Raw genomic sequence first — 23,837 nt, forward strand, 5'->3', positions numbered from 1 at the left:
ATTTGATATGGTTTTAAATTCTGGCTGTAGAAGGCTAAGGTGTTCTGTCATTCAAATATTTATTTATAGTATAAAATTTGATACTTAAAGTTGTTAAGTATACTAAAAAATATTTTAATGTATCTGAAGCAGATATATTTTAATTCAACTTTTTATGTTTCTTCCTGTCTTCTCTCCTTTGTCATCCTGAAAAACTTAGATGAAGCAAATATACTTGCCTTTCAGAGTCTTGTTCAGAGCATTTTCTGTCAAGGGAATTTTTTCCAAGACATGAACTAAAATTGAAAAATATTTTTTGTCATTAGCCTGAAGCAGGGATTAGGTCTTGGAGTTTTGTGGCCCTTTTATCTTAAGACACCAGATTTTTTTTTTTTTTTAATGAAAGAATGGGAAGAATGAAGTTATCTTTGGAAATGTTGGAGGTAAGAATGTATAATTAGTTGCATTTATGCTTTCTAAACATTGTATTTTCAAATTTAAATAAACTTTTGCTTGGTCTAGTAATGATTAAATCATCCTACCAGAGAAGAACTTTTATTTTATTACTAACTTTGCTGACATTTGACAAAGGAATGATACTGAGACAGCATCAACTAATATATGAATGAAATAATACAGTAACTCTGTCTCTGAGGGAAAATTGGGGTATCATTGGTTCATTATAATGTACTAAGGGTCACATTCATTAAACATGAGGAAAATTTTGCAGGGTAATGCTGGTTGTAAAAGCATATTTACTTTGATTGGAAAGAAAGAAAGTATAAGGAGGAAAGCCATGACTATGGTAAAACACTGTCCTAACTGCTCCTCTGGAAAGTATCAAGAGCAAAGCTGACAGTACCGAATGCTTATTTAAACAGCTGCTTTTGATACATAGCGAATTCATCTTAAAAAGACCTTTGTGAAATTGACAGCAGCAGAATTCAGATGTCTGAGAAAGTAAAGAGTAAGTAGTTGTGGGAAATGAGGCCCATAGAGTGGGAGAAAAATGATTTTCTTTTTTTCTTGCAACCAGAAAAGCTGTACTGTTCTGTTAATTCTAAGTTAATTGTTGTCATACTGGTAATAAATTGTCATTCTAATTAGTTGGTAAATAAAATCTTGTTAAAATAAAATCCTCTTAATCTACGTTTAATAGATGCAAATACAATTACTAATGAATATTTCTGGGTAGGGCTTTGTGATTGCTGAAAGTGTTTGTAAATTCAAACCACCAAAGTACATGATGTTGATGGCTTTTGTAACATTTAGACAAAGAAACTCCTGGTTGGGAATGGGTGACATGAATGCAATCATAGCAATCAGTGTAATGTCAGCTCTAAAATATGGTGCCAATTAATATCTGTAAAATAAAGGTTATATTTATAAAAATATTTTTATCCAGTTAAAGCAAAGCTCTTTATTGAGATTCTAGTTGGAGGTCTAACATATATTGCAGTTTTTGCAGGAAAAGCTAAGATTTTGATTGATGTCTGATTCATGTGAGATTGGAGAAGGCAGTGGATCTCTTTATTTACTATTTAATTTCTTGGACTTCAACAATCTTAAAAATACTTTGTTTTTGAAAATGTGCTTATAATAAAATCTTAACATAACAGGTAAATATTAGAAGATAAGAGAAATTTGAGGATCATTTAAATCACTCTTTTGCTTCCAGAATACATTGACTAATCAGAATCAGTTAATGTGAATCTTTAATTAACCAAGAATATCCTTTAGACTCCGTGAGAAGTACAAAACAGACTCAAATCAAGTATTACTGAAAATTCACCTTCTGGGTATCTCTTGAAATTAATCCCTATTCATTGCACTTTTTTACATTTTCTGCAGATTTTTTCCAGTGCTACCCTGTAGTTATTGATAATTTAAGGTGATAACCTGAGAGATGGCATCTTCTTAAACTCATACATAATGAGTTGTATTCCTTTCTTCAGTACCTGTTAAGGCAGGAATATGGACTAATGGAGAACTTCCAGAAAGATCAGCATGTAAAAGAATCTCTTATTAACCTAAAATCAGCACTCTTCATATTTCTTTCTTTTTCCCTTTCTGTTGTTCCTTCCGTCCATTCTTTCATCCATTCATCCTGGTTCCTAGCTACCTTTTAGGACTCAGGTCATAGCCTCTCCTTGCACATTCTTCTCCAGCCACGCTGCCATTCTTGCTGTTCTTTCTGCTCCGCAAAGAGGCCTGACTTACTCTGGCCTTAGGTTCATTTCGAAGCTGTGTTCCCTCTGCCGAGGATGCTCCTCCTCCTGGTCTTTGTACGGCCATCTGTTCTGTAGTCCAGATGTCAGCTGAAATGTCACCTCCTGGGAGAAACCTTCCTTTAAATAGTCAGTCTAAAGTAGTCACATGATCACATCACACCGTCTAGTTTAATTCTCTTCATACTGTTGTGATTTCTGAAATCGTCCTTGTCTGTTTCTGTTTATAAAACCACAAATTCATGAGCAGGGTGAGGGGTATTATGTGTCTTAGGCACCACTTTTTTCTCAGAGCCTAGAGCAGTGTCAGCATATGAAGTGTTCAATAAAGGTGTATTGAAGTATGGCTTGAATAAACTTGTTCATTAAAACCATATTTATTAATTGAGGATTTCTTGGTTATCCAGTTTTTAAACTGGGTTCATTTATTGTTTATTATCTTTCTTAGTTGAATTACCATATCCAAAATGGCACCCCACTCCAGTACTCTTGCCTAGAAAATTCCATGGATGGAGGAGCCTGGTGGGCTACAGTCCATGTGGTCGCAGAGTCGGACACGACTGAGTGACTTCACTTTCTTTCTTTCTAGTTTTCTTACTCTTTCTGAGCCTCTGTTTACTCAGTTGAAAGCGGTAGTAATAATGTTTCCTAATTTCAGAATCCATCTATGTGGAACAACCAATAAAAGCATGGAAGAGAAAGTGGAAGAAAGTAATGATCCCTATGCCATGGTGAGAAATGTTTGTGAGTCTCTCCGCGGTCACTTACAGCCTTCTATTATCAAGCTGTTGATTGGCAGGTAATGATTATGAATGCTTACTTTCTATCAGCTGCTAGAATAGGAAGTGAAAATTGTAAGTTGCTTGCAAGCTACAAATGTGCGTTAAAGCAGCTTAAAAGCATTATTTCTCCACGATAATAGAAAATTTTCAAATGTCTTTGCTTCCAACTATGATTTATTTGGTCTTTCTGGCCTGAAATGCAAAATTTAAACAATTCTGTTTTTAATTCAGCATCCCATTTAGAAAAATGTATGAGTGCCACCTGCTGGATTTCTCTGGTACAGCCTTGAATAAGATCCTGTCATGAAATTGGAGGAAGTTTGGGAATAACAAATGCTTGCAGAAAAGTGACGCTTCTTCCTTCCCTCCCTCCCTTCTTTCCTTGTCTTCTTTCTTCCTTCTTTCTGTCTCCATTTCTGTAGATATAAATTTTAAATTTCTGTCTATATACATTTTCCAGTTGTTCCATATATAATTTTTAATACAATGTATTTGATACTTATTTTCAAATTAGTTTCACATGTACCCTTGAGAAACTATAAAGTTTAAGGAACATAAAAGTGAAATTTCAGTTTTTACTTTTGCTAAACTGAGCCTTATTGGTTTAATCTCTTAAGGCTCTTTGCTAAGAGCCTTATTGGTTTAATCAGTACATTTTATTTTTGAATTTAAAAATATAAATAAAAGCCTTTCACCCTGAGACCACATGAAAAGTTGATGTTAAGTTGTTGATTATTTAAATAGCTTCCATGTGTGTTAATCTTGATTATTTAGTATTTTTTTTTAGTCTTCAAAGATTCATCATCAATTATTGGTCCATCAATAAAGTGAAGGTATTCTATTTAGGATCTTTGGTAATTGACCTGTCAATCAGCTTTTTCACCAGAGATGTGTTTCCTTTAAAGCTTTACTTTAAAATTCCTATCTCCTTGTTATTTAACATATATGGAATTCATGATCTCAGAATTTTTGTTGTTTCATGAGTTAAGTTCCCGGGGTCTAGGCTCTGCAGGATCCAGGGGGTACCCTCAGGATGAACGGCGTCAGCAAGAGAGAGAGAAGACATGTGAGACCAGCCTTGATAGGGCCAGGTCTGTGAGGGAGAGAGAGAGAACGAGAGAGAGTGAGAGAGAGAGAGAGAGAGAGAGAGTGACCAGACGGGGGGTGCAGCAGAGTCTGGCAGGGTCTGGCAAATCTTTATTTTTTACCGTAGCTTTTATACCCTAAGTTAGTACATTTCTGAGGGGAAGATAGTTTAACATTACATCAGCTTGTCCTTCACGAAACCAGGGTGTTTTCTGCATACTTCTTTGTTTATGAGGGTCTTGTACATTATCTTCTGGCCTTGGGGCCTATTAACATTTTATGCAAGTCAGGTGAATGTAAACCTATTTTCTGTTTCTGTGGTGATCTTAACAGAAAAGTCACAGTCTCACAGGGCAACAGCACAGCATGTCACAACACAGTAGAAGTATAACCTTGTTAACATAAAAGTCAGTTCTTCTGCAGAAGTTGGCAGTTGAGTTTATCTAAGAGGTTTACCCCACACAGACTCTGCGACTTAGCCCCTGCCTAGCACTCCTGGGTGACAATTAACAACCGTCTCATTGGTACCACACTAGGGCTAAGTTCTTATTTTTCTAGATCTATAACTATATTAACAATGGTTTTCATAACACAACCTTAGCACATTAAGAGCAAAAACACAGCAAGCAAACGTCAACCCAATAACCACCTATGGAAGAATTTTTCTTATGTTTTCTAATATTGCTTCTTCACTCCCCAAAGGGCTCTATGTCTATTAGGGCCTTTATATGATCAGGTTCTTTATGTTATTTAATGATTAGGGTATTATAAGCAATCATGAATATTAGTACCAAGGGCATAGACGCATTTGCCAAACAAACTAAAATACCAGCAAAGGAGTTTAAATTAAAACACTCCTTTCACCCTGGATAATCTCATAAAATACCACCACCCGGGAAACTTATTGATTAATGTTCTAAATTGATTCTTATTTGGAAAGAGATCGAGGAAGGCCTTCTGCCTGTGTCACAGAAATTAGGGAGTAGTCTATTGAAGCAAGCATCAGAAAGACAAATATCATCTTTAAGGTGAGCATCGGGGGCAGCTTTTCGGAATCCCTGGAAACCTGATCCGCCTTGCGTGTCAGACTTTCTCCCTCATGACCTTGTCATGGGTGGGATCTCGTGTGCTGGCTCCTGGCATTAAGTGATTGAGTATCTCCTAGTGCAGTGCTGTTAATGAAGGGAAATTGGGCGAAATATCTATTGATTCCAACAATATCTCAATAATTGAATATTTGACAATACTTCATGTGTCAAATCCATCAGCAAATTCTGTTTGTACCTTCAAAATAGAGGCAGAGTCTGGAACGTCTCCTCTCCATAGCAGGACTACTGCCGTGGTGCAGGCTTCCTGGTACTTCCTGTCTTTTCTTTTCTGCGTTGTCTCTCAACACTTATCTGATATATTTTACTTTTTTATGAGCTCTGTCATATTCACTGCCTGTCATTTAGACTAGTATGTAGGCAATTTTTGTTTCTTGTTTGCTGCTGTCTCCCAAGTGCATTAAACAGTGCCTGACACATAGTATGTACTCATATATCTTATTTTGTAAACAAACGGATTTGCTTTATTTTCTTCTTTCTCAAAGTATTTTTAAAAAGTGTATTAGTAAGGATATATTCTTGGTGCTTTTGTCAACTCTAAATTAAGATGTCCAAATAAGTATAACCTTCTTATTATTCACATACACTCAGTACAACCAATTCCCATCTATCATTCATGGTAGCACCTTGATAGTCCCTAGTAGGGGAGCATTTTTAAAGGAATGGAGGAAGCATCTTGAAAGAACATCTGATGACAGACTGATGTAGTTAAAAAAGTAATGTGTACATACAGACCAGTGGAAGTTCTTCTCAGGAAAGGATGTTTTGGTTAACTCCATCCTGCAAGGGAGAAGGCATGGCAACCCACTCCAGTACTCTTGCCTGGAAAATCCCATGGACAGAGGAGCCTGGTAGGCTGCGGTCCATAGGGTGGCAGAGTCGGACATGACTGAGTGACTTCACTTTCACTTTTCACTTTCATGCATTGGAGAAGGAAATGGCAACCCACTCCAGTGTTCTTGCCTGGAGAATCCTGGGGACAAGGAGCCTGGTAGGCGACTTAGCAGCAGCATTCTGCAAGTGTGGAAAGAAGCAGACTTGGCCAAACCGAGTGAGTATTATGCAGTGACAATGTTGTGTTAAACAGGCTACATGTGATTGTTTAATTCAGTTCTATTTTCTGTTTTCATAAAACTTCATTAATTAGGTTTAACTGGAAATATAATTGGGCTTCCCCGAGAGCTCAGTTGGTAAAGAATCTGCCTGCAATGCAAGAGACTTCCTGGGTCAGGAACATCCCCTGGAGAAGGGATAGGTTACCCACTCCAGTATGGAGTATGTAATTATTTAAATGTATTTAAATGTAAATTATTTACATTTAAATGTATGGAAATGTAATTATTTAAAATAGCGAGAAATAGAGTCAGTTTTTGTTAACAAAAAAGTGATGATTTCATTTTTACTTTGCACGCTTAGTTTAATGAGAGTCTGTTAGCTTGCTTCAGAGAGTAAGACTAACAATGAGTTTACATATATTGACTGGTCAATCCTATTAGTTTCCTGTTGACCCTATACGTTACCACAGGTTTAGTGGCTTAAAACAGCAACTGTTGTCTTACAGTTCTACAGATTAGATGTGAGTCTAAATGAACTAAATGAAAAGTGTTGTCAGGGCTGCACTTTGGCAGGAAGCTCAGCTGATCAGCAGACTTAATTCCATTTGCAACCTGAGTTCCTCTTTGCCCTGTAACTGAACACATTCATAGGTTTTGGAGATTAGGGTGTGGACATCTTTGGAGGGGGCATTAATGCACAGACCAATAAAATATTTGTCTTTTCCAGATGGGTTAAGCTGTCTTCTAAATTGGGCAACACATTTTGTGTTAGTTTTCCTAACAAGTCCTTTTAAATTGAGTGAACAACTCAGTATTAGTTAATGACATTTTACTTTGTATGACTCTGTGACATATCTCTTGGCCTGACATAACATAAAAACGTGTAGCTGAGTAGTTTTTTTCCCCTTCCCAGGAAACAGGATCCTGTGGTCCTGTAACAAAGACATTTCTTTCATAGGCAGTTGTAAGCACGTTTTTTCCCTACTTTTCCATCTCTTCCTCCTCCTAATTGTTAACATCTCTGCTTTTCCTTTCAGAGCTTCTGCCAAACAAGCTTTAAAAATATTTTTTCTTTTATTTTTCACCTCTCCTCCTGTTGCCCACACTTTTTTATCTGTCTACTGGATGGCTTCCACTCTAGGGCAGTAAGTGAAGCTGTGTTCCTTTTTTTTTTAGATTTTAAAACTTGATTACTCTCTAGCTGAATCTCCCTTTTCTGATAAATTCTTCATTTAGAAGTCTCCCTAGAGAACATAAAACTTCAGAATGACCTGTATAAACTAAAGCAAAAATATACACCCTGAGAATATCCTTTGGGAAAACCACCTTGTTGGTTCAAATGCTTAGAATCTGTTTTTGTCTTAAAAAAAAACAGAAGATAATGCAAAGTAATGTTAACAAGCTCTGTGCCTCTCTGAAGGCTTTTCTGTCCTGCTGACTCTTTTGGCAGAAACCCATCTCATAACATACCATTTATATTTACAATAATCATAAATGAACTAGTTCTTGTGCATTACTCATGAGCTATTAAATTATAAGCCTTCAATTTAATGATATTTTGCTCTACTGAGTGCTGTATGGGTCGCACACCTACACAGATTAAGATGTGGTTCACATCTGTAAAAAACTTGAATTCAAATGTGCTGTGTTACATTACAAAATCAGCTTGGTTTATTACAAAAACAAAATTTATTTTATGTTCAAAATAAATGTTTTTGTTTGCTTTTAACTCATGTTATATCAAAATGGTTATGTTGGGGCTTTAGAATAAGATAAACCTACAGTTCTATTCTGGCTCGGCCCTTCATGTGTGGCCTGGTTTCTTACCTCTTCTAGATATCAGTTTCCTAATTGGTGTTAAAAGATTAAAATACATAATGCCCATCTTAGCAGATTGTGTAAAGATTTGATGAGACAGAGTATATAAAGGAACCACCATAATTCTGACATTGGATATTTGTTCAATGAATTATAATTTTAATTGTTGTTGGGCAGAAGATAATATGAAAAAGATAAGAATATCTTAGCATGGTATTAATGATTTTACTGTTGCTCTTTATATGCAAAGATAAACTATCTGGTTCATATTTTTTGGTTGCTGGCTTTGAGTCACCAGTATTTCATATATGTAGCTTGTATTACCAGAGAAGGCAATGGCACCCCATTTCAGTACTCTTGCCTGGAAAGTCCCGTGGATGGAGGAGCCTGGCAGGCTTCAGTCCATGGGGTCACTGAGAGTCGGACATGACTGAGCAACTTCACTTTCACTTTTCACTTTCATGCAATGGAGAAGGAAATGGCAACCCACTCCAGTGTTCTTGCCTGGAGAACCCCAGGGACGGGGGAGTCTGGTGGGCTGCCGTCTATGGGGTCGCACAGAGTTGGACACAACTGAAGTGACTTAGCGGCAGCAGCAACAGCAGATTGTATTACAGACCTATGGCACACTGGCTTTGGGAGAGTTACAGTCTAAACCTGTGAAACAGATTTTTCTCTATACAAACATAGTTGATTACTTTTGCCAAGTCTGAAACAAATAAAACTGACCAGCCTAATGTAACTTTTGAGGATGGTTCAATTTGCTTTGACTACATCCTATTTGTTTTATATTCTGAGATATAATCAGAGTCTGGGAACATGGTTCCCATGTTCACTGTGAAGCTAGCAGACTGAACACAACCTTTACCTCTGTTACTCTCCCAAACTCAACTGATATGATAGTAAAATGGTTTTCTTTTTAAGTCCTAATGGATAAAGAGAAAATGATGTAGAGAGTTGATAGCAATATGATTTTGGAAGTTGGGAAACAGATGGATGAATGGGAAATGACTCAGAAAATTTGATCAAGTAGAGCCCAAACTGGCAAAAAGATGAAACCACCTTGACTTGCCCCAAAAGAATCCTCAGAACACTTGGGAATTGGCAGTACTGTGTACTTCTGGAAATGTAAGTGAAAGTGGGATTGAAAAAGGGATTGACTGAATATATGCTTAAGAAACACTGAGAAGTTCAATCCTATTTCCCATCCCAATTAGGGAACATCCCTTCCCAAACTCTGGCAAATATTTAAACCTTATTTTCTGGAGACTGTAAAACAGAGGATCTCTGGACAGAGCACTCTAGGCACTGTTGAGGACACTATAGTTATTGGAAACAGAGGGATTTTTAAACTTTACATTTTGAAGATTGTAATCCCAGTACTTTAACTCAGGTCTTGTTTTGGGCAATCCAGGCCAGCCAGTGTTCTCAAAGTGTGTTCCTAGGACCTGCAGCGTTAGTATTATCTAGCAACTTGTTAGAAATGCAAATTCTAGGTCCCTATCCCAGACCTGTGAATCAGAATCTCTCCAGGCGGGGCCCAGTGATTTGACGAACCCTCACAGCTGATTCTGTGGGCTTCCGAGGCGGCGCAGTGGTAAAGGATGTGCCATGCTATGCTTAGTCACTCGGTCGTGTCCGACTCTATGTGACCCCATGGACTGCAGCCCGCCAGGCTCCTCTGTCCATGGGGATTCTCCAGGCAAGAATACTGGAGTGGGTTGCCATTTCCTCCTCCAGGGGATCTTCCCATCCCAGGGATCGAACCTGCATCTCCTGAATCTCCTGCCTTGGCAGGTGGATTCTTAACCATTGGGCTTCCCTGGTGGCTCAGATGGTAAAGAATCCACCTGCATAGTGGGAGATCTGGGTTCGATTCCCTGGATCTGGGAAGATCCTGGGAAGATCCTCTGGAGGAGGGCAGGGCAACCCACTCCAGTATTCTTGCCTGGAGAATCCCCATGGACAGAGGAGCCTGGCAGGCTGCAGCCCATGGGATCACAGAGAGCTGAGGTGACGAGCACACACAAGCACTAGCTGATTCTGATGCACACTCACATTAGAACCATACTGCTCTAAGCAAAAGATTGGAACATTTTAATCTGAGGAATTTTACAAGCTCAAAAGGAAAGACTTAAGGAAAGAAATTTTTCAATGAAGCAGTTCAGCCAGATAATCCCAGAGTTAAACTCACGGTTGACAAGTACCACCTATGCATCTAGAGCTTCAGTTACCCTTTTACAGTTTCAGTCTTGAATAGAGACAGTCCGTATTCACACAACATGCCTTTCACATAAAGAGGACCTGTCGAAACAATTAGAGAAGAAAGCAGATTGCATTGATACCCTCAGAGAGATGAGAAGATATCTGCCATTATAGGATACAAATAAATGAAATTTAAAATGTGTTAGCAGAAATTTTCAAAAAGTAATGAAAGAGTTAAAAGACCTAAAAAAGTTGAGGAAATCTTTCAGAAAGTACTCCAAAAAGACAAGAAAAATGGGAAATATTAGAGAAGTTCACTTTGCTCAACATCTGAACAACAGAAGTTTAGAAGGGGCAGAATAAAACAGAAGAGAACATTTTCAAGAATTAAAGGATATGAGTTTTTAAATCGAAAGACTCTTAAAGGCCTAGTTGAATCAATGCAAAACCTGGCTCCGAGTGACATCATTACAAAATTTCAGAATATAAAGTGAAAAATGAGTCATCTCTTAGGGATCAGGAGTCAGAATGCTTTGGATCTCTCAACAGCAATACTTGAAGAACAGTCCAACAATTGATTTAACAATTCGCAAGGGAGGTGATGAGAATTTCACAGATGGGGGAAGGTAAATTCCAGAATCATAACTGTGTACCACCCTGGAGAGCAGTCAATCCAGATGACAGCAGCCTCCAGAGTCATGTTTCCCAGAAGAGTAAATTGCTGAAATACCTGATATGTTGGAACTATTCAGAGAAATTTTAGATAATTGAGATAGAATTTTTGGTATAAATCGGTGATAACTACGTAGAAAACAAGGCAAATTAAAAAGGCATAGAAATACCAGTAACCCCAGAGAAAACAAATAGTTGTGCAAGGAAAGAAAAGTAATACTAATCATAATACTAGACAGCTCAGCTGTGAATATTTTCATAACCATATGAGTGTAAACACTGAATATTGATCTAACAAAGTATAACATAATGTTGGAAGCATAGAAGTGGTGTGAAATGTGGTTTTGATGGTGGCAGGTGTTCTGTGGGAAAGAAGACTGAATTCATATTCATCTTCCATAGTGGGAAACAGTCAATAATGTCAAAACTGAAAAAATAAGTAGCAGCATGAGCATGTCATGAGTGACATGAAGGCACATCCAAAATTAAACAGACAAAAGATCTGAATTCATTGTTTGTGAGTAGTGGTAATAGGATTAAAAGGGGAGCAGGGAAGGAGGTATTGATAGTCTCCATTAATACAAATAATCTGTGTAGAACTATATCTTGGAAAGTTTATGACCACAACTCTAGACATGACATGCGATGCAGATCTTTATTTTAATATAAATAAATCATAAATCCAATTGTGTGCTGATAAATTAGCCCTTGGGTGGGAGTTGGTTTGGGGAGATCTGACTTCTAATGTGTTGTAAAGACTTCTGCCATGGGTGATTTCGAGCTAACAATAGTTTTAACAGCTGGCTTGCAAAGTTCTTAAAATTTTAACAATCATCCCTTGCGAGGCAGTGTAAATCAACTTACAAAGACTTCAATAAATCTACATGTGTTTTCTGAGTAAGAAAATCCTCTCTGACCTGCATAAAAAGCTGTGTTGCTATGCAAAACATCATTCTATATTTTTCTTTGCTGTTTTTTTTTCTTTAAATTTTAATCAACTTTTGAAATGTAATTCACATACAATAAAACGCACAGATTTTAGGTGAACAGTTTGATGAATTTTGACAAAGGTTAACCCCTGTGTAACCACCACCAAAACTGAGGGATAAAACAATTTCATCACTCCTGAGAGTTTCCTATGTCTCCTGGCAGTCAGCTCTTACTCCCACCCCTCAGGTAACCACTGCTTTTCGTGTTTTTTAAAATATTTATTTATTTATTTGGCTGCACTGGGTCTTAGCTGTGGTATGTGGATCTAGTTCCCTCACCAGGGATTGAACCCAGACCTCCTGCATTGGGAGTGTGGAGTCGTAGCCACTGGACCACCAAGGAAGTCCCCGTAACCACTGTTTTGATTGCTCTTAATTTTTTTTTACTATAGATTAGTTTTTTCTGTACTTGAACTTTGTGTAATGAATTATACAACGTAATGGCAACCCACTCCAGTATTCTTGCTTGGAAAATCCCATGGACGGAGGAGCCTGGTAGGCTGCAGTCCATGGGGTCGCTGAGAGTCGGACACGACTGAGCGACTTCACTTTCACTTTTTGCTTTCATGCATTGGAGAAGGAAATGGCAACCCACTCCAGTGTTCTTGCCTGGAGAATCCCAGAGACGGGGGAGCCTGGTGGGCTGCTGTCTCTGGGGTCACACAGAGTCGGACACGACTGAAGTGACTTAGCAGCAGCAGTATGCACTTAAATCTGGCTTCATACAGTGTCTATTAGATTCACCTGTGTTGTTGCATATACCAACATTTCAGTCATTCAGTTTACCAAGTATTTCATTATATGTATACACCTCAGTGTTTATGATTTTATGCTGGATACTGTGGGTGATAACACTGTGATGAATTTTAATTATGACATCCTCCTTTAAAGAGTGTTTCACTTTTATCCCAGCATTTATTAGCTTACTCAGAAAGTCTTTTGATCCTGTTAGTCTTGTTTTTATTGTTTGGGCAGCTCTGTTATCATTAGGAACATAGTTTTAGGGTGGGGCCCTTACTCTAGGGTGTGCCTCTATACTGTGTGACTTTCCTGATGTCTTAACCCCACCCCTACTTCTTACCCTGCACCCCCTACTCACTTGGTTGGGTAACAGCCTCCTCTTTAGTACCTTGCCCCCCAAATTAGAGGCCACTTCAGCCGCCTGGAACTTGGGTGGGTCTGTGCCTTCTCCCTCAGGAAGACTGCCTATCTCACCTGTCTTGATAGAGGCTTACCTTTCTGTGCCACAGAAGCAAAATTGCCCCAGGCTTACCACCACTTGTCATTCCTATCCCAAAGACTGTGATTCTGATCTCCCTGTTCCCGGTGCCTAAAAAAGTTGTCTCATATATTTTGTCCCATTTTCTCCTTGTTTTCAGTGGGATTGCAAGTCCAGGGAGAGTCTCTTGGACTGCAAGGAGATCAAACCAGTCAGTCCTAAAGGAAATCAACCCTGAATATTCATTGGAAGGACTGATGCTAAAGCTGAAGCTCCAATAGTTTGGCCACCTGATGCAAAGAGCCGACTCACTAGAAAATACCCTGATGCTGGGAAAGATTGAAGGCAAAAGGAGGAGGGGACGGCAGAGGTTGAGATGGTTAGATAGCATCACTGACTTAATAGATGTAAATTTGAGCAAACTCTGGGAGACAGTGAAGGACAGTGGAGACTGGCACGCTGTAGTCCATAGGGTTCCAAAGAGTTGAACATGAGTTAGCGACTGAACAGTAACAATAATTCTGTCATGACTAGGAGCAGAGATATATAGAGGAATTTGACTTCTTAAGTTATAACTTGGATAAAACTAAAAACTGAGCAAACACAACTGACTTCTTTTCATTCCCTGTTTTGAGAAGAATCTTCTGGAGCTTCTGAGCTCGTAGTGGGAGAGATGGTGCCTCATCCATTGTTTCCACTGTTCATATTCCAAGGCGGAACACAAAACCCGGCACTGTCAACTGTCACTGCCCATTACATAAGTAAATAATGAACAAATCACTCAGTGACTAAGTGAGCTATGCATGCTATGCTAAAAACCTTGAAAAATATTAGAACACAATATATTTGTCCTTTCATCTCCTCTCCCCCACTCCATAGGATAAATGAAGATAAGAGGCTGGTTAGTTTAGCTGGAGGCTAGGTGTAACTGATGATAGGTGGTGAGGGAGCTAGTCTGAGGATCATTTACTTGTTAGAATAGGAATGAAGATGGAAGGTTTTTCTTTTTCTTTTTTTTTAAGTTTTTGTTACTACAACAGTTGCCAACTATGGCCCTGAAATTCTTGTTTGTATTTGGCCTCTGTAGCAACACCTCAGAATTTGTCTCTTATCAAGGAATGATGAGTATGTCAAATGAATCTTCTTGGAGGAGGATGTCACCAGTGTAATTTCATACCTGTGCTCCCGGAGGAAGGTGGATGTGGTTAAGACCTTGTGCTGTGGCAAAACTACAGAGGCACCCCACAGGTAGCCTGGAAAAGTCACGATGTCCCTTTGGAGGTAAAGGCAAACCACAGCTGAGATTCTGTATAAGTAGGCACTGAATAGAACATGTTAGCCAAATCTATAAGAGCAAAATACTTATAACTGTTGATAGGAGTCAGTAATAATATTGAGTATTGATATGGTGTCCTAATGGATAGGACACCAGTGTTAAATGTTATTGGCTCTGAAGTGGTGTTAGTGGTAAAGAACCAGCCTGCCAGTGCAGGAGACAAGAGGCACAGGGTCGACTCTTGGGTTGAGACGATCCCCTGGAGGAAGGCATGGCAGTGCACCCCAGTATTCTTGCCTGGAGAATTCCACAGACAGAGGAGACTGGCAGGCTATAGTCCATAGGGTTGCAAAGAGTCAGACACGACTGAAGTGATTTAACATGCTCACGCACGTCAAGTATTATAGTAATCCACCTTGCAATGCCCTTTTATTTTTTTCAAAGTTTAATACCAAGTGAATTTGGTCTATTAAATGGAGAAGTTGTGAGAATGGTCACCCCTTCATTAATTAGGTTATATGTAATACATTTTTGTCCTTGAAGGCTTTGTTTTAATTTGCATTGGGCCTTATTAACTATTTTAACTAGGAGTCCATAAGGTCTCACTTATCAAGCTACTTTATAAGTGAAAACTTCAGTTTTCATTTGTTATTCACTGTGTTGGAGCATTTATATCCAATATGGGATATTTTAGGGCAGTAGGTACTATGACTATGGGAAATTTAGGCAAGGCTACAGTTGAAGTGAGACATATCTATTTTTTTAATTTTACATTTAGATACCTTTTACAAGCATATTGTTTAAATTTAGTGGGATCTTCAGGTGTAACTAAAATTTAAGTGCTAGTATTGATTAAGCCTGTGAGCCTCTGTCAGTGCATTTTAGCAACTGCTAAAGTTAATAATTTATGAGTTTGAGCAAGCTCCGGGAGTTGGTGATGGACAGGGAAGTCTGGCGTACTTAGTACATGGGGTCACAAAGAGTCGGACACTCCTGAGCAACTGTACTGAAAGTTAATTTAGAACCAGGGTTTGAGTTACAAAAGCCAGTTGATGGCCCTTTTCATATATTGGTTATATAAATTCTGTAGTATATAAATTCTGGAGTTCCAATTTTAAAAAAGAGATGGGTGTGCTATAAATAAGATTGTCAAAGATAGACTGTGTTTGAATTATGTTAAGAAACAGAAATGAAGGTTTTGTGTGTATGGAAAAGTTGCAACATTGAAATTACACAAGATGAGCTCAGAAGATATGATTTCAATACGTGTGTAATTTGATAATGCAGAAGAAATAGTGAAATCATGCCCTCATGAATTGGCAGTGCTCTAGTCATAATGCATGTTGTTTGAATATGACACAGTTATGCAAATCTTTCAGTTATAAATTAGGAATTGTTCCCTGGTGCTTGTCAAGAAGAAGTGACATCATAATGGTTGGTGTAAGGGCTGATCCTAATAGCTTAATATAGATATATTGAATAAGTTCTGTAACCTTGCCTTGAATCTTTCTGTTCAGAGCATGAACAAAATGCATAGCCTTCTTTGAACAAAACTGAACAAATCATTTCTTTGTAGCATACCATGATTCTTATGTATGACAGTTTGAGGGATGAAGAAAGAACCTTAAGACAGATGCTTTAAGAGCATCAAAAATCTTGCATCTGTGGGGTGCTGAGAACAGAAACGTAAGTTGTCCAAAACTTAACTTTCTTTTTTGCTTATGCTGTTTATTTCTTTGACCTACAGTCTTGTCTCAAGTTTTCTGCCCAATAACCTGGTATACTTTTTAATAGGTATTTATTGAGCACTGAATAAGCTGGGACACTTTGCTTACAAAAGATCAGATATTCAACTCAAACTAGCTTAAAAAAACAAAACAGGAGTGTGTTGTCTGAGGAGATGGATAAAATGGCCTGGGGAAAGTCAGCAGACTTAGAAGGCCTATGACAGTCTCTGGAAGAACTATCAAAATTTAAGAGTCAAAGAGAGGAGGAGGAGTCAGCAAAGAACAACAGGAATTGCCCTAAGAGATAGGAGCGAAAAACAGGGGAGTTTGAGAGGCAAACATTGAGGAAGACTTTCAAGAATAGAGCTTTCAGGAAGAAAGAAAGGGGCAACTATTTCAACTTCTGTCAAGAAAAGTAAGGATTAGAACTTGTCCATACCATCCATCGCCTAACTCTTTTCATTCTTTCATTCATCTGTCAAATGTTTATTAAACATCAACAGTTGTGTCAGACTCAGTGCTGGGTACAAAGAACACAAGACTAGTAAAAATTTGTTGTTGTTCAGTCACTCAGTTGTGTCTGACTCTTTGTGACCCCATGGACTGTAACACACCAGGCTTCCCTGTCCTTCACTATCTTCTGGAGTTTGCTCAAACTCCTGTCCCTTGAGTCGATTTTGCCATCTGACCATCTCATCCTCTGCCACTCCCTTCTCCTCCTGCCCTCAATCTTTCCCAGCATCAGGGTCTTCTCCAGGAAGTCAGCTCTTCTCATCAGGTGGCCAAAGAATTGGAGCTTCAACTTCAGCATCAGTCCTTCCAATGAATATTCAGGGTTGATTTCCTTTAGGATTGGTAAAAACTTTTAGGAAGTGGTTAATAGATACTTGTTGAATAAATGAATAATTGAACTGTTTTTGTTAAAAATTCAGATGAGGCTACTTGAAGATAGGATAAAACATGTAAAGATACACATCATTGTATGACTACTATTCACCCAAGTTTCTGCCTCTCCCAGTGGCTGAACAGTTTCAGTGACAGAAAACTGTTTGGGCTTAATTAATCTGGGCCAAAGAAAGGTGTTGTTGGTAGACAGAAGACTTACTAGGAGAGTATACAGGAGCAGTTAGTGTCTCTCTCTTAAAAGATCTGTTTGCAAGTGTAGTCAGCTCTCAGATCTCACACTCTCTTAATTCCTCATGGGAGCCCTACCACTTTTTCATCTAGGTTCACATAGAACCTGTGATTCTTTTAAAAAAATTTCCTATCTTATCTAATAGCACCTGCAGAATTCTTTGTATCATTGAATCAAACCAAGTAAGATAGTTAACCAGCTTCTTTTCCTGTGACAGAAGGTGCACAACGAATACAGTGAATACCATCAACATTCTTCATTTCTTGTCTGGGCTACATTATTTCTCATCCCAGGAGCATGAGACAGCGAATACAAGGCCAACCAACATACATTACACCTGTGTTTCGTTGTCTAAGGACATTTTGTTCTCAAGGATGAGTCTTAAGAATTTAAATTATTTTCTGATGCTTGTCATGAAAGATGATATAAATGTCTTAGTGTGAGTTGGATTGAATTAATTAAAATTCAATTTCCTGGAGATTTAAATTTAGCTGAATTTGTTACTGAATTTAAATTTAGCTGGTTTGTTAGCAGAATATGGCAATAAGAAAGCAGTGTTCTCCATGAGTGGTGGGGGAGAGGAGTCTCACCCAAGTCAGAAGTGTATAGAAAATGAAGCATTAGCTTCCTGAAGGACTTCAGAGTAGTACAGACTCATTGTGTTAGCCATTGCCAGGATAGGATTAATAATAACAGTTCATGCATTGAATGCTTATTGTACACTGGGTATTATGCCAGAATCTTTATAAACATCTATCTAATTCTAGTAGTTTGAAGTATCAATAACAGAAAGAAATGACTGCAAGGAGATATGATAAACTTCCTGAAGTGATGAAATTATTTCATTCCTCCGTTTGGGTGATGGTTACATGGGTGTTTACCTTTATAAGAAGTCATCAGACCGCTCCCTTAAAATCTATGCATTTTGTTGTATGTGAATTATGTCTCAAAAATGACTTAACAAAAAACATCGAACACACAAATACATATGCACACGCAAAACTTGGAAAATATGTTTGCAACAAGTGATAAGTGAAGAGTTAACATGAATAATGTAGAGAGAACTTCAAAAAGTTCCAAAAAGATAGCATTAGAAAAATGGGCAAGGGATATCAATAATAAATAGAAAGAGATACAAAGGTTAATATTTATATGAAAAGTTGTTCATTTATAATTAAAGAAATGCAAATAAAAACAAGATGCAATATTTCCTGTAAACTGGAAAAAAGTTAAACAAAAAGGTTATGCCAGTATTGGTGAAATTAGAGGGAGAGGGCATGAATATTTTTGGAAAATCTTTATCATTCTTTAAATTTTATAATTTAGCAGGTACTACAGGGGACCAATATGAGTTGTGTGAATGCTTGTGAAGAAGAATAAAGCATTATTTATAGTTTTAAAAAATTTGGAATTGTCCTAAATATAGAATCAAAGGAATATTATGCAACTTTAAAAATTGAGGCATATCTGTATTATCTGTTTTGGAAGATATCTGTGATATATTGCTAAGTAAAAAAAAAAGCAGTTTAGAAGATATAGTACAATAACATCTTAAAACTTGTAATGAGGAACTTGCATGTGTGTGTTGATACTATAAATAAGAAAAAACAAAAAAATTCAAAAGTTGATCCTTTGATAGATTAATAAAATTGATATACTTCAACAAGTCTGATAAAGAGAGGAAACACAAATTACCAATGTCTGGAATGGCATTGGTTCAATGAACTATTTGGTACCATGAATGAATGAGCTGCTGTTATATACCACAATACAGGCGAGTTTCACAGGCATTGTATGAAGCCATATTCAAATCAGTACATACTGTATAATTGATTTATATAAAGTTTAAGTCTAGGCAAAACTAATAAAAAAAAATAATGATAATGATGAACACAGTGCTTACCTGAGGCAGAGGCAGGAGTGGGAGTAAGAAACATACAGAAAACTCAGCAGGTGGGATGTTTTGAGAGAACAGCATCGAAACATGTATATTATCTAGGGTGAAACAGATCACCAGCCCAGGTTGGATGCGTGAGACAAGTGCTCGGGGCTGGTGCACTGGGATGACCCAGAGGGATCGGGTGGAGAGGGAGGTGGGAGGGGGGATTGGGATGGGGAATACATGTAAATCCATGGCTGATTCATGTCAATGTATGGCAAAAACCACTACAATATTGTAAAGTAATTAGCCTCCAACTAATAAAAATAAATGGAAAAATAAATAAATAAAAGCATCTGATCTAGTGGGTCCCCACTGGAAAAAAAAAAAAAAAACAAAACACCTCAGCAACATGGAAGCAAACAACCCGATTAAAAATGAACCAAAAATGAACTTGACAGACACCTCACCAAAGAAGATATTCAGATAGCAAGTGGACATAAGAACGATGCTCCACATTGTAGGGGAGTTAATGTTCAGTGGGTACACTTTCAGTCTGGGTTCTGAAGAAGCTCTGGAGATGGATGGCAGTCATGGCTGCACCACAATATGAGTGTACTTAATGCCGTTGGACTGTACTTTAAAATGGTTAAAAGGATAGATTTTATGTTACCTATAATTCACCACAGTTTTGTAAAAAACTCATTGAAATGAGCACTTAAGATACATATATTTTATGGGATACTAACTGTACCTCAATTTAAAATGTTTTTAAAAAGGAGAAAATGCTGAATAAACAAAGCAAATGAAAACCAATGCCAAGGCTTTAATGCTCCCTGAGTAATTCAGCTACACAGAATATTCAGTTAAGTCTGAGAAATGCTTTAATGATTCTGTTATTATTTGGTTCCCTGGGGGAAACATCTTCCAGTGGGCCATTTCAGAGTTGGATTCCTCAGCACCCATGGCAGGAGACAACCCTGGTAATTCCACAGTTTTTTGCAAAGATCTACTTGTTAAGAAAAAAGAAAAAAAGGTGGAGAGCCTTAATGATTGCCTGTGAATTCTCAGTTTGCTTAGAGACAGCTGACACCGAGCAAGACACCATCTTTGTGTTTTCATTGGACAGACTTTGATTTTTAATATAGGACAAGTGATATTGGAGTGATGAGAAACCCAGGGAGTCTTAATGGTAATTTTCTTCAAAGTGACAATCCTTGTTATCTGCATCATCCATAAATTGCTGGAGGCAAACATGAGGACAGTTCAGATAATCCCTTAGTTCACAGACTTCCCAATATCAACATAGACAAACTGACTCACTTATTCTGACTCTGAATCAGAAATGGTCCGACCTAGTGATCTGTCATTTGCGAGTAACAATACAACCATGATTGTGTCACGAAAGTATTTTGTTGCTGGTGGCTAAGAGCCAAAGATAATTATCCTGTTTTTACTACCTTTGAGTTGCACTCCTTTGAAGGGTATTGTAGAAATTGGGGGAGTGTGGATTATACTGATTTATCTGTGTATCTCTGTCTCTCAGTTGTTTTTGTACTGTTGGTGGTGGTTTTATTTCCCCCTGCAAGTCTGCAATGCTTGGTTCTCTTGCCTCTTCTGGCCTCCTTTCTGTTTGGAGAATAAAATCACTGGACGCTTTCCTGGCTATTAGGGGACTTATTCCCGAACCTGGACCTTCTCTTCTGCATACCTCCTCTCTGCCCAGACTCTGACACCCAGCTGTGTGTGAGTAAGACTGGCATTCGCCTTGCTCTTCCTGTCAGGAAGTCCAGGTCCAGTTTATCCAGTCGCCCATTTCCTACTCCCACTCGGCTTAACTATTTACACTAAGACTCTTAGAATGGCTTCTCTCTGTCCACTAGTTCAAAACATATGCTGCCTCCTTGTAGCCCAGAAAGCGACTTGTGATCAACATAAATTATATAGACATAATTAGACATAATTCTAGAACTTCTTAGCTCTGAAGTCGGATCAAGGGCTTCCTTTATATGGTTCCATTTTGAAGATGACATTGTCCTTTAAGAAGAGTATTTGCTCCCTCAGCACCGTCTGATTTCCTAACGTGAAGCAGAGTGATTGCAGCTTGTGTTTGTAATGTTCTGGCACAAATTCAAGACTCAGCACCTGCTTGATATTCCAGAAAGCATCTCTATGCCAGTGAATTTAATATCAGGGAACAGCATTTTTCTAGTGAGCTATAAAACAATTCAGCAATAGTTCACATTTATTGAACAAAAATACAGTAAAAAAATGAGTAGCTTGAAAGCACTAAATATAGGTGCTTAAGTTCTTATTTGATGGATCACTGGTGGTCTGTCAACATGTTCCTGTAGTTCTATGTTTGGGACCTTTCTGAAGGGACTTGGTGTAGTCTACTAGGGTGGTCCCACTAGTCTGAGGCCCTCTCTTTTCATTAACTTAAGTGATGTTCAGCTTTTACGCCTTTAGAACACGAGATACATATTTTAGTTTTCAAATAAACTGGTGTAATATCTGAATCCAGGTGGATTATACAGGTTTCTTTTTATAAGCTCCCAGTTCCCTGGATTATGTTTTAGGAATTTGTGAATCCCTTCTTTCCCAGACACTTTAGTAAGCTGTCCCCCTGCCTGAGTGGCTATTGCCTTTCTTTGCACTCTTTTTAGCTCCACCAGACACTGCGCTTATCTGTGCAACAGACCATGTGGGGAAGTCGTCACTGTTGATTGACTTCCAAGACCTGCAGTCAACATTGCCGAGTCATGGCGATTTCAAGGGCTGTTACTAATATTTCCCTGCCTTGAGGTCTATGCCCTAGTGTAGACGCCCTGAGTAAAAGCTTTTTATAGTTGAGATCATATGAATATTCATATCCAGTCATGAAATTTATTATACTATTGCTAAAGTCTTCATCCTAATGGCAGGTTCATTGAAAGTGGCACTTCCTGAGAAAACATACATACTGTATCCTTAAATTTGTAAGTTAAGTTTTAGATACCACAGAGCCAAAAGCCATACTGGGCTTGTCTCCTGGTATTCTGATGCATGCACTTCTTGTGTTCTGCTGACTCTGTGGTCAGCAGCTTTCTCCTTGTGTAATATGGACAACATTAGTATTAGGATTAGTATTAAGATATTAGTATTAGGACAACATTAGTATTAGGATATGTTTCTTTAGTTATTGTGATGCTTGGTTATGTGGTCTCACCAGCTGGGGAATTTACTCAGGCTGAGTTCAGTCAGAAGGTATTTGAAGTGGATTTTTTTGTTAACTCCATGTTAGATTTTTGTCCTTTGTTATCTAAGAAATGCAAAAAAAAAAAAAAAAAAAACCAAACCCTGAAATGTTGAAAAAGATGTATGGACCTTTAACCTAAGCAACTTAGTTCTTGGTTCCATCTGTAAAGAGGTAACCCTAGTGTCTCAGACAGTAAAGAATCTGCCTGCAATGCGAGAGACCCAGGTTTGATCCCTCGGTCAAGACGATCCCATGGAGAAGGAAGTGGCAATCCACTCTAGTATTCTTGCTTGGGGAAATCCATGGACAGAGGAGCCTGGTGGGCTACAGTCCACGGGGTCATGGAATCAGAGACGACTGAGTAACAGCACAGCTTTTGAGAAATGCCTGATGTTAGGCTCTGATGATCAGTACTACTCCTATAAGAGAAGTGGTAGTGATGGAGAACCTTATTAAAATAAGTGAACAAGTTTCATAAACTGCTCAGAGACATCTGGGGTTTTTTTGTGTGCGAAGGATAGCCATCAAAGAAATCCTGGGACATACGCTGATCAACATCAAACTCATCAGTGTGTCCCAATGTGCTCATTTTAAAACAAAGGATCTACTTGAGTACCAGGTTGGAGACCAGGAATAATGAGAATTGAGTTGATTATACCTGTTTATGTCCAGTTTTCTTTTCAATAGTTTTCTTCTATGTCTCCATAAAATGGAAGATAAACCAGTTCTTCCAAGTAACTTGTTTATTGGGTAGAAAGCAATTCTAATCTTATTTTGTTCTAAAATATTGCCATATGCAACACAGGAATTCAAAAGGAACAAAAATTCTGACAGTTGATCAGAATGGTCCTTGACATGCAAAATGTTTGTTTAGTTTCTAATCTAGTGATATTTCTTTCATCCGTAGCCTGTAGTCAATCAGAAACCAATCCAAACTTTTAGGTCTTAAGAGATGAATGCAAATTTTTGAGTGATTTTCACTAATTATTTTCAATATTTAAAATCAATAATAGTGATTACTCTAATTCTTTGGGGCTCACCCTAAAGTCCTAGTTAATGAGATGTTGTCATTTATCTTCTAAAATGAGTTATGGCCATGACTACAAATAGACTGTCAACCATTGTTCTTTCACCCATTTATTAGTTTCTTCAACATTCGTACTAAACTCTTCCCAATTCTCTTGCACTGTGCAAGAGGCAAAATGATGAATAAAACAGGGCCCTGCCCTTGAAGAACTCACAGTGTAATGTGATAGTTAGACTTAGTTCCTGCCAATTAGGAGGTTACAACTGAGAGGTGACAAGAGTACATTATCTTTTTTTTTTTTGAAAATTGACTGGACATGTTTTAATTTCCTGCATTCCCCTATTGCCTTCTACCCACACCATCCCCTGAATTTAAAAAAAACAAAAACCAAAAAAACGAGAGTGAACTCTTCTTTG

General features: G+C 38.0%; 1 protein-coding gene across 1 annotated transcript in view; it reads left to right on the top strand.

Moving 5' to 3' along the window:
- The first annotated feature begins 2,896 nt into the window (after positions 1–2,896).
- The window catches only part of PNLIPRP3 (pancreatic lipase related protein 3), an 87,273-nt gene continuing 66,332 nt past the window's right edge, over positions 2,897–23,837 (top strand). The window contains exon 1 of the mRNA XM_065919227.1: positions 2,897–3,006. Coding sequence (XP_065775299.1) covers positions 2,897–3,006 — 110 coding nt within the window. The remainder of the gene's footprint in view (positions 3,007–23,837) is intronic.

The sequence above is a fragment of the Muntiacus reevesi genome, chromosome 2, assembly GCF_963930625.1.
Source record: "Muntiacus reevesi chromosome 2, mMunRee1.1, whole genome shotgun sequence".
NCBI classification, from domain to species: Eukaryota; Metazoa; Chordata; class Mammalia; order Artiodactyla; family Cervidae; genus Muntiacus; species Muntiacus reevesi.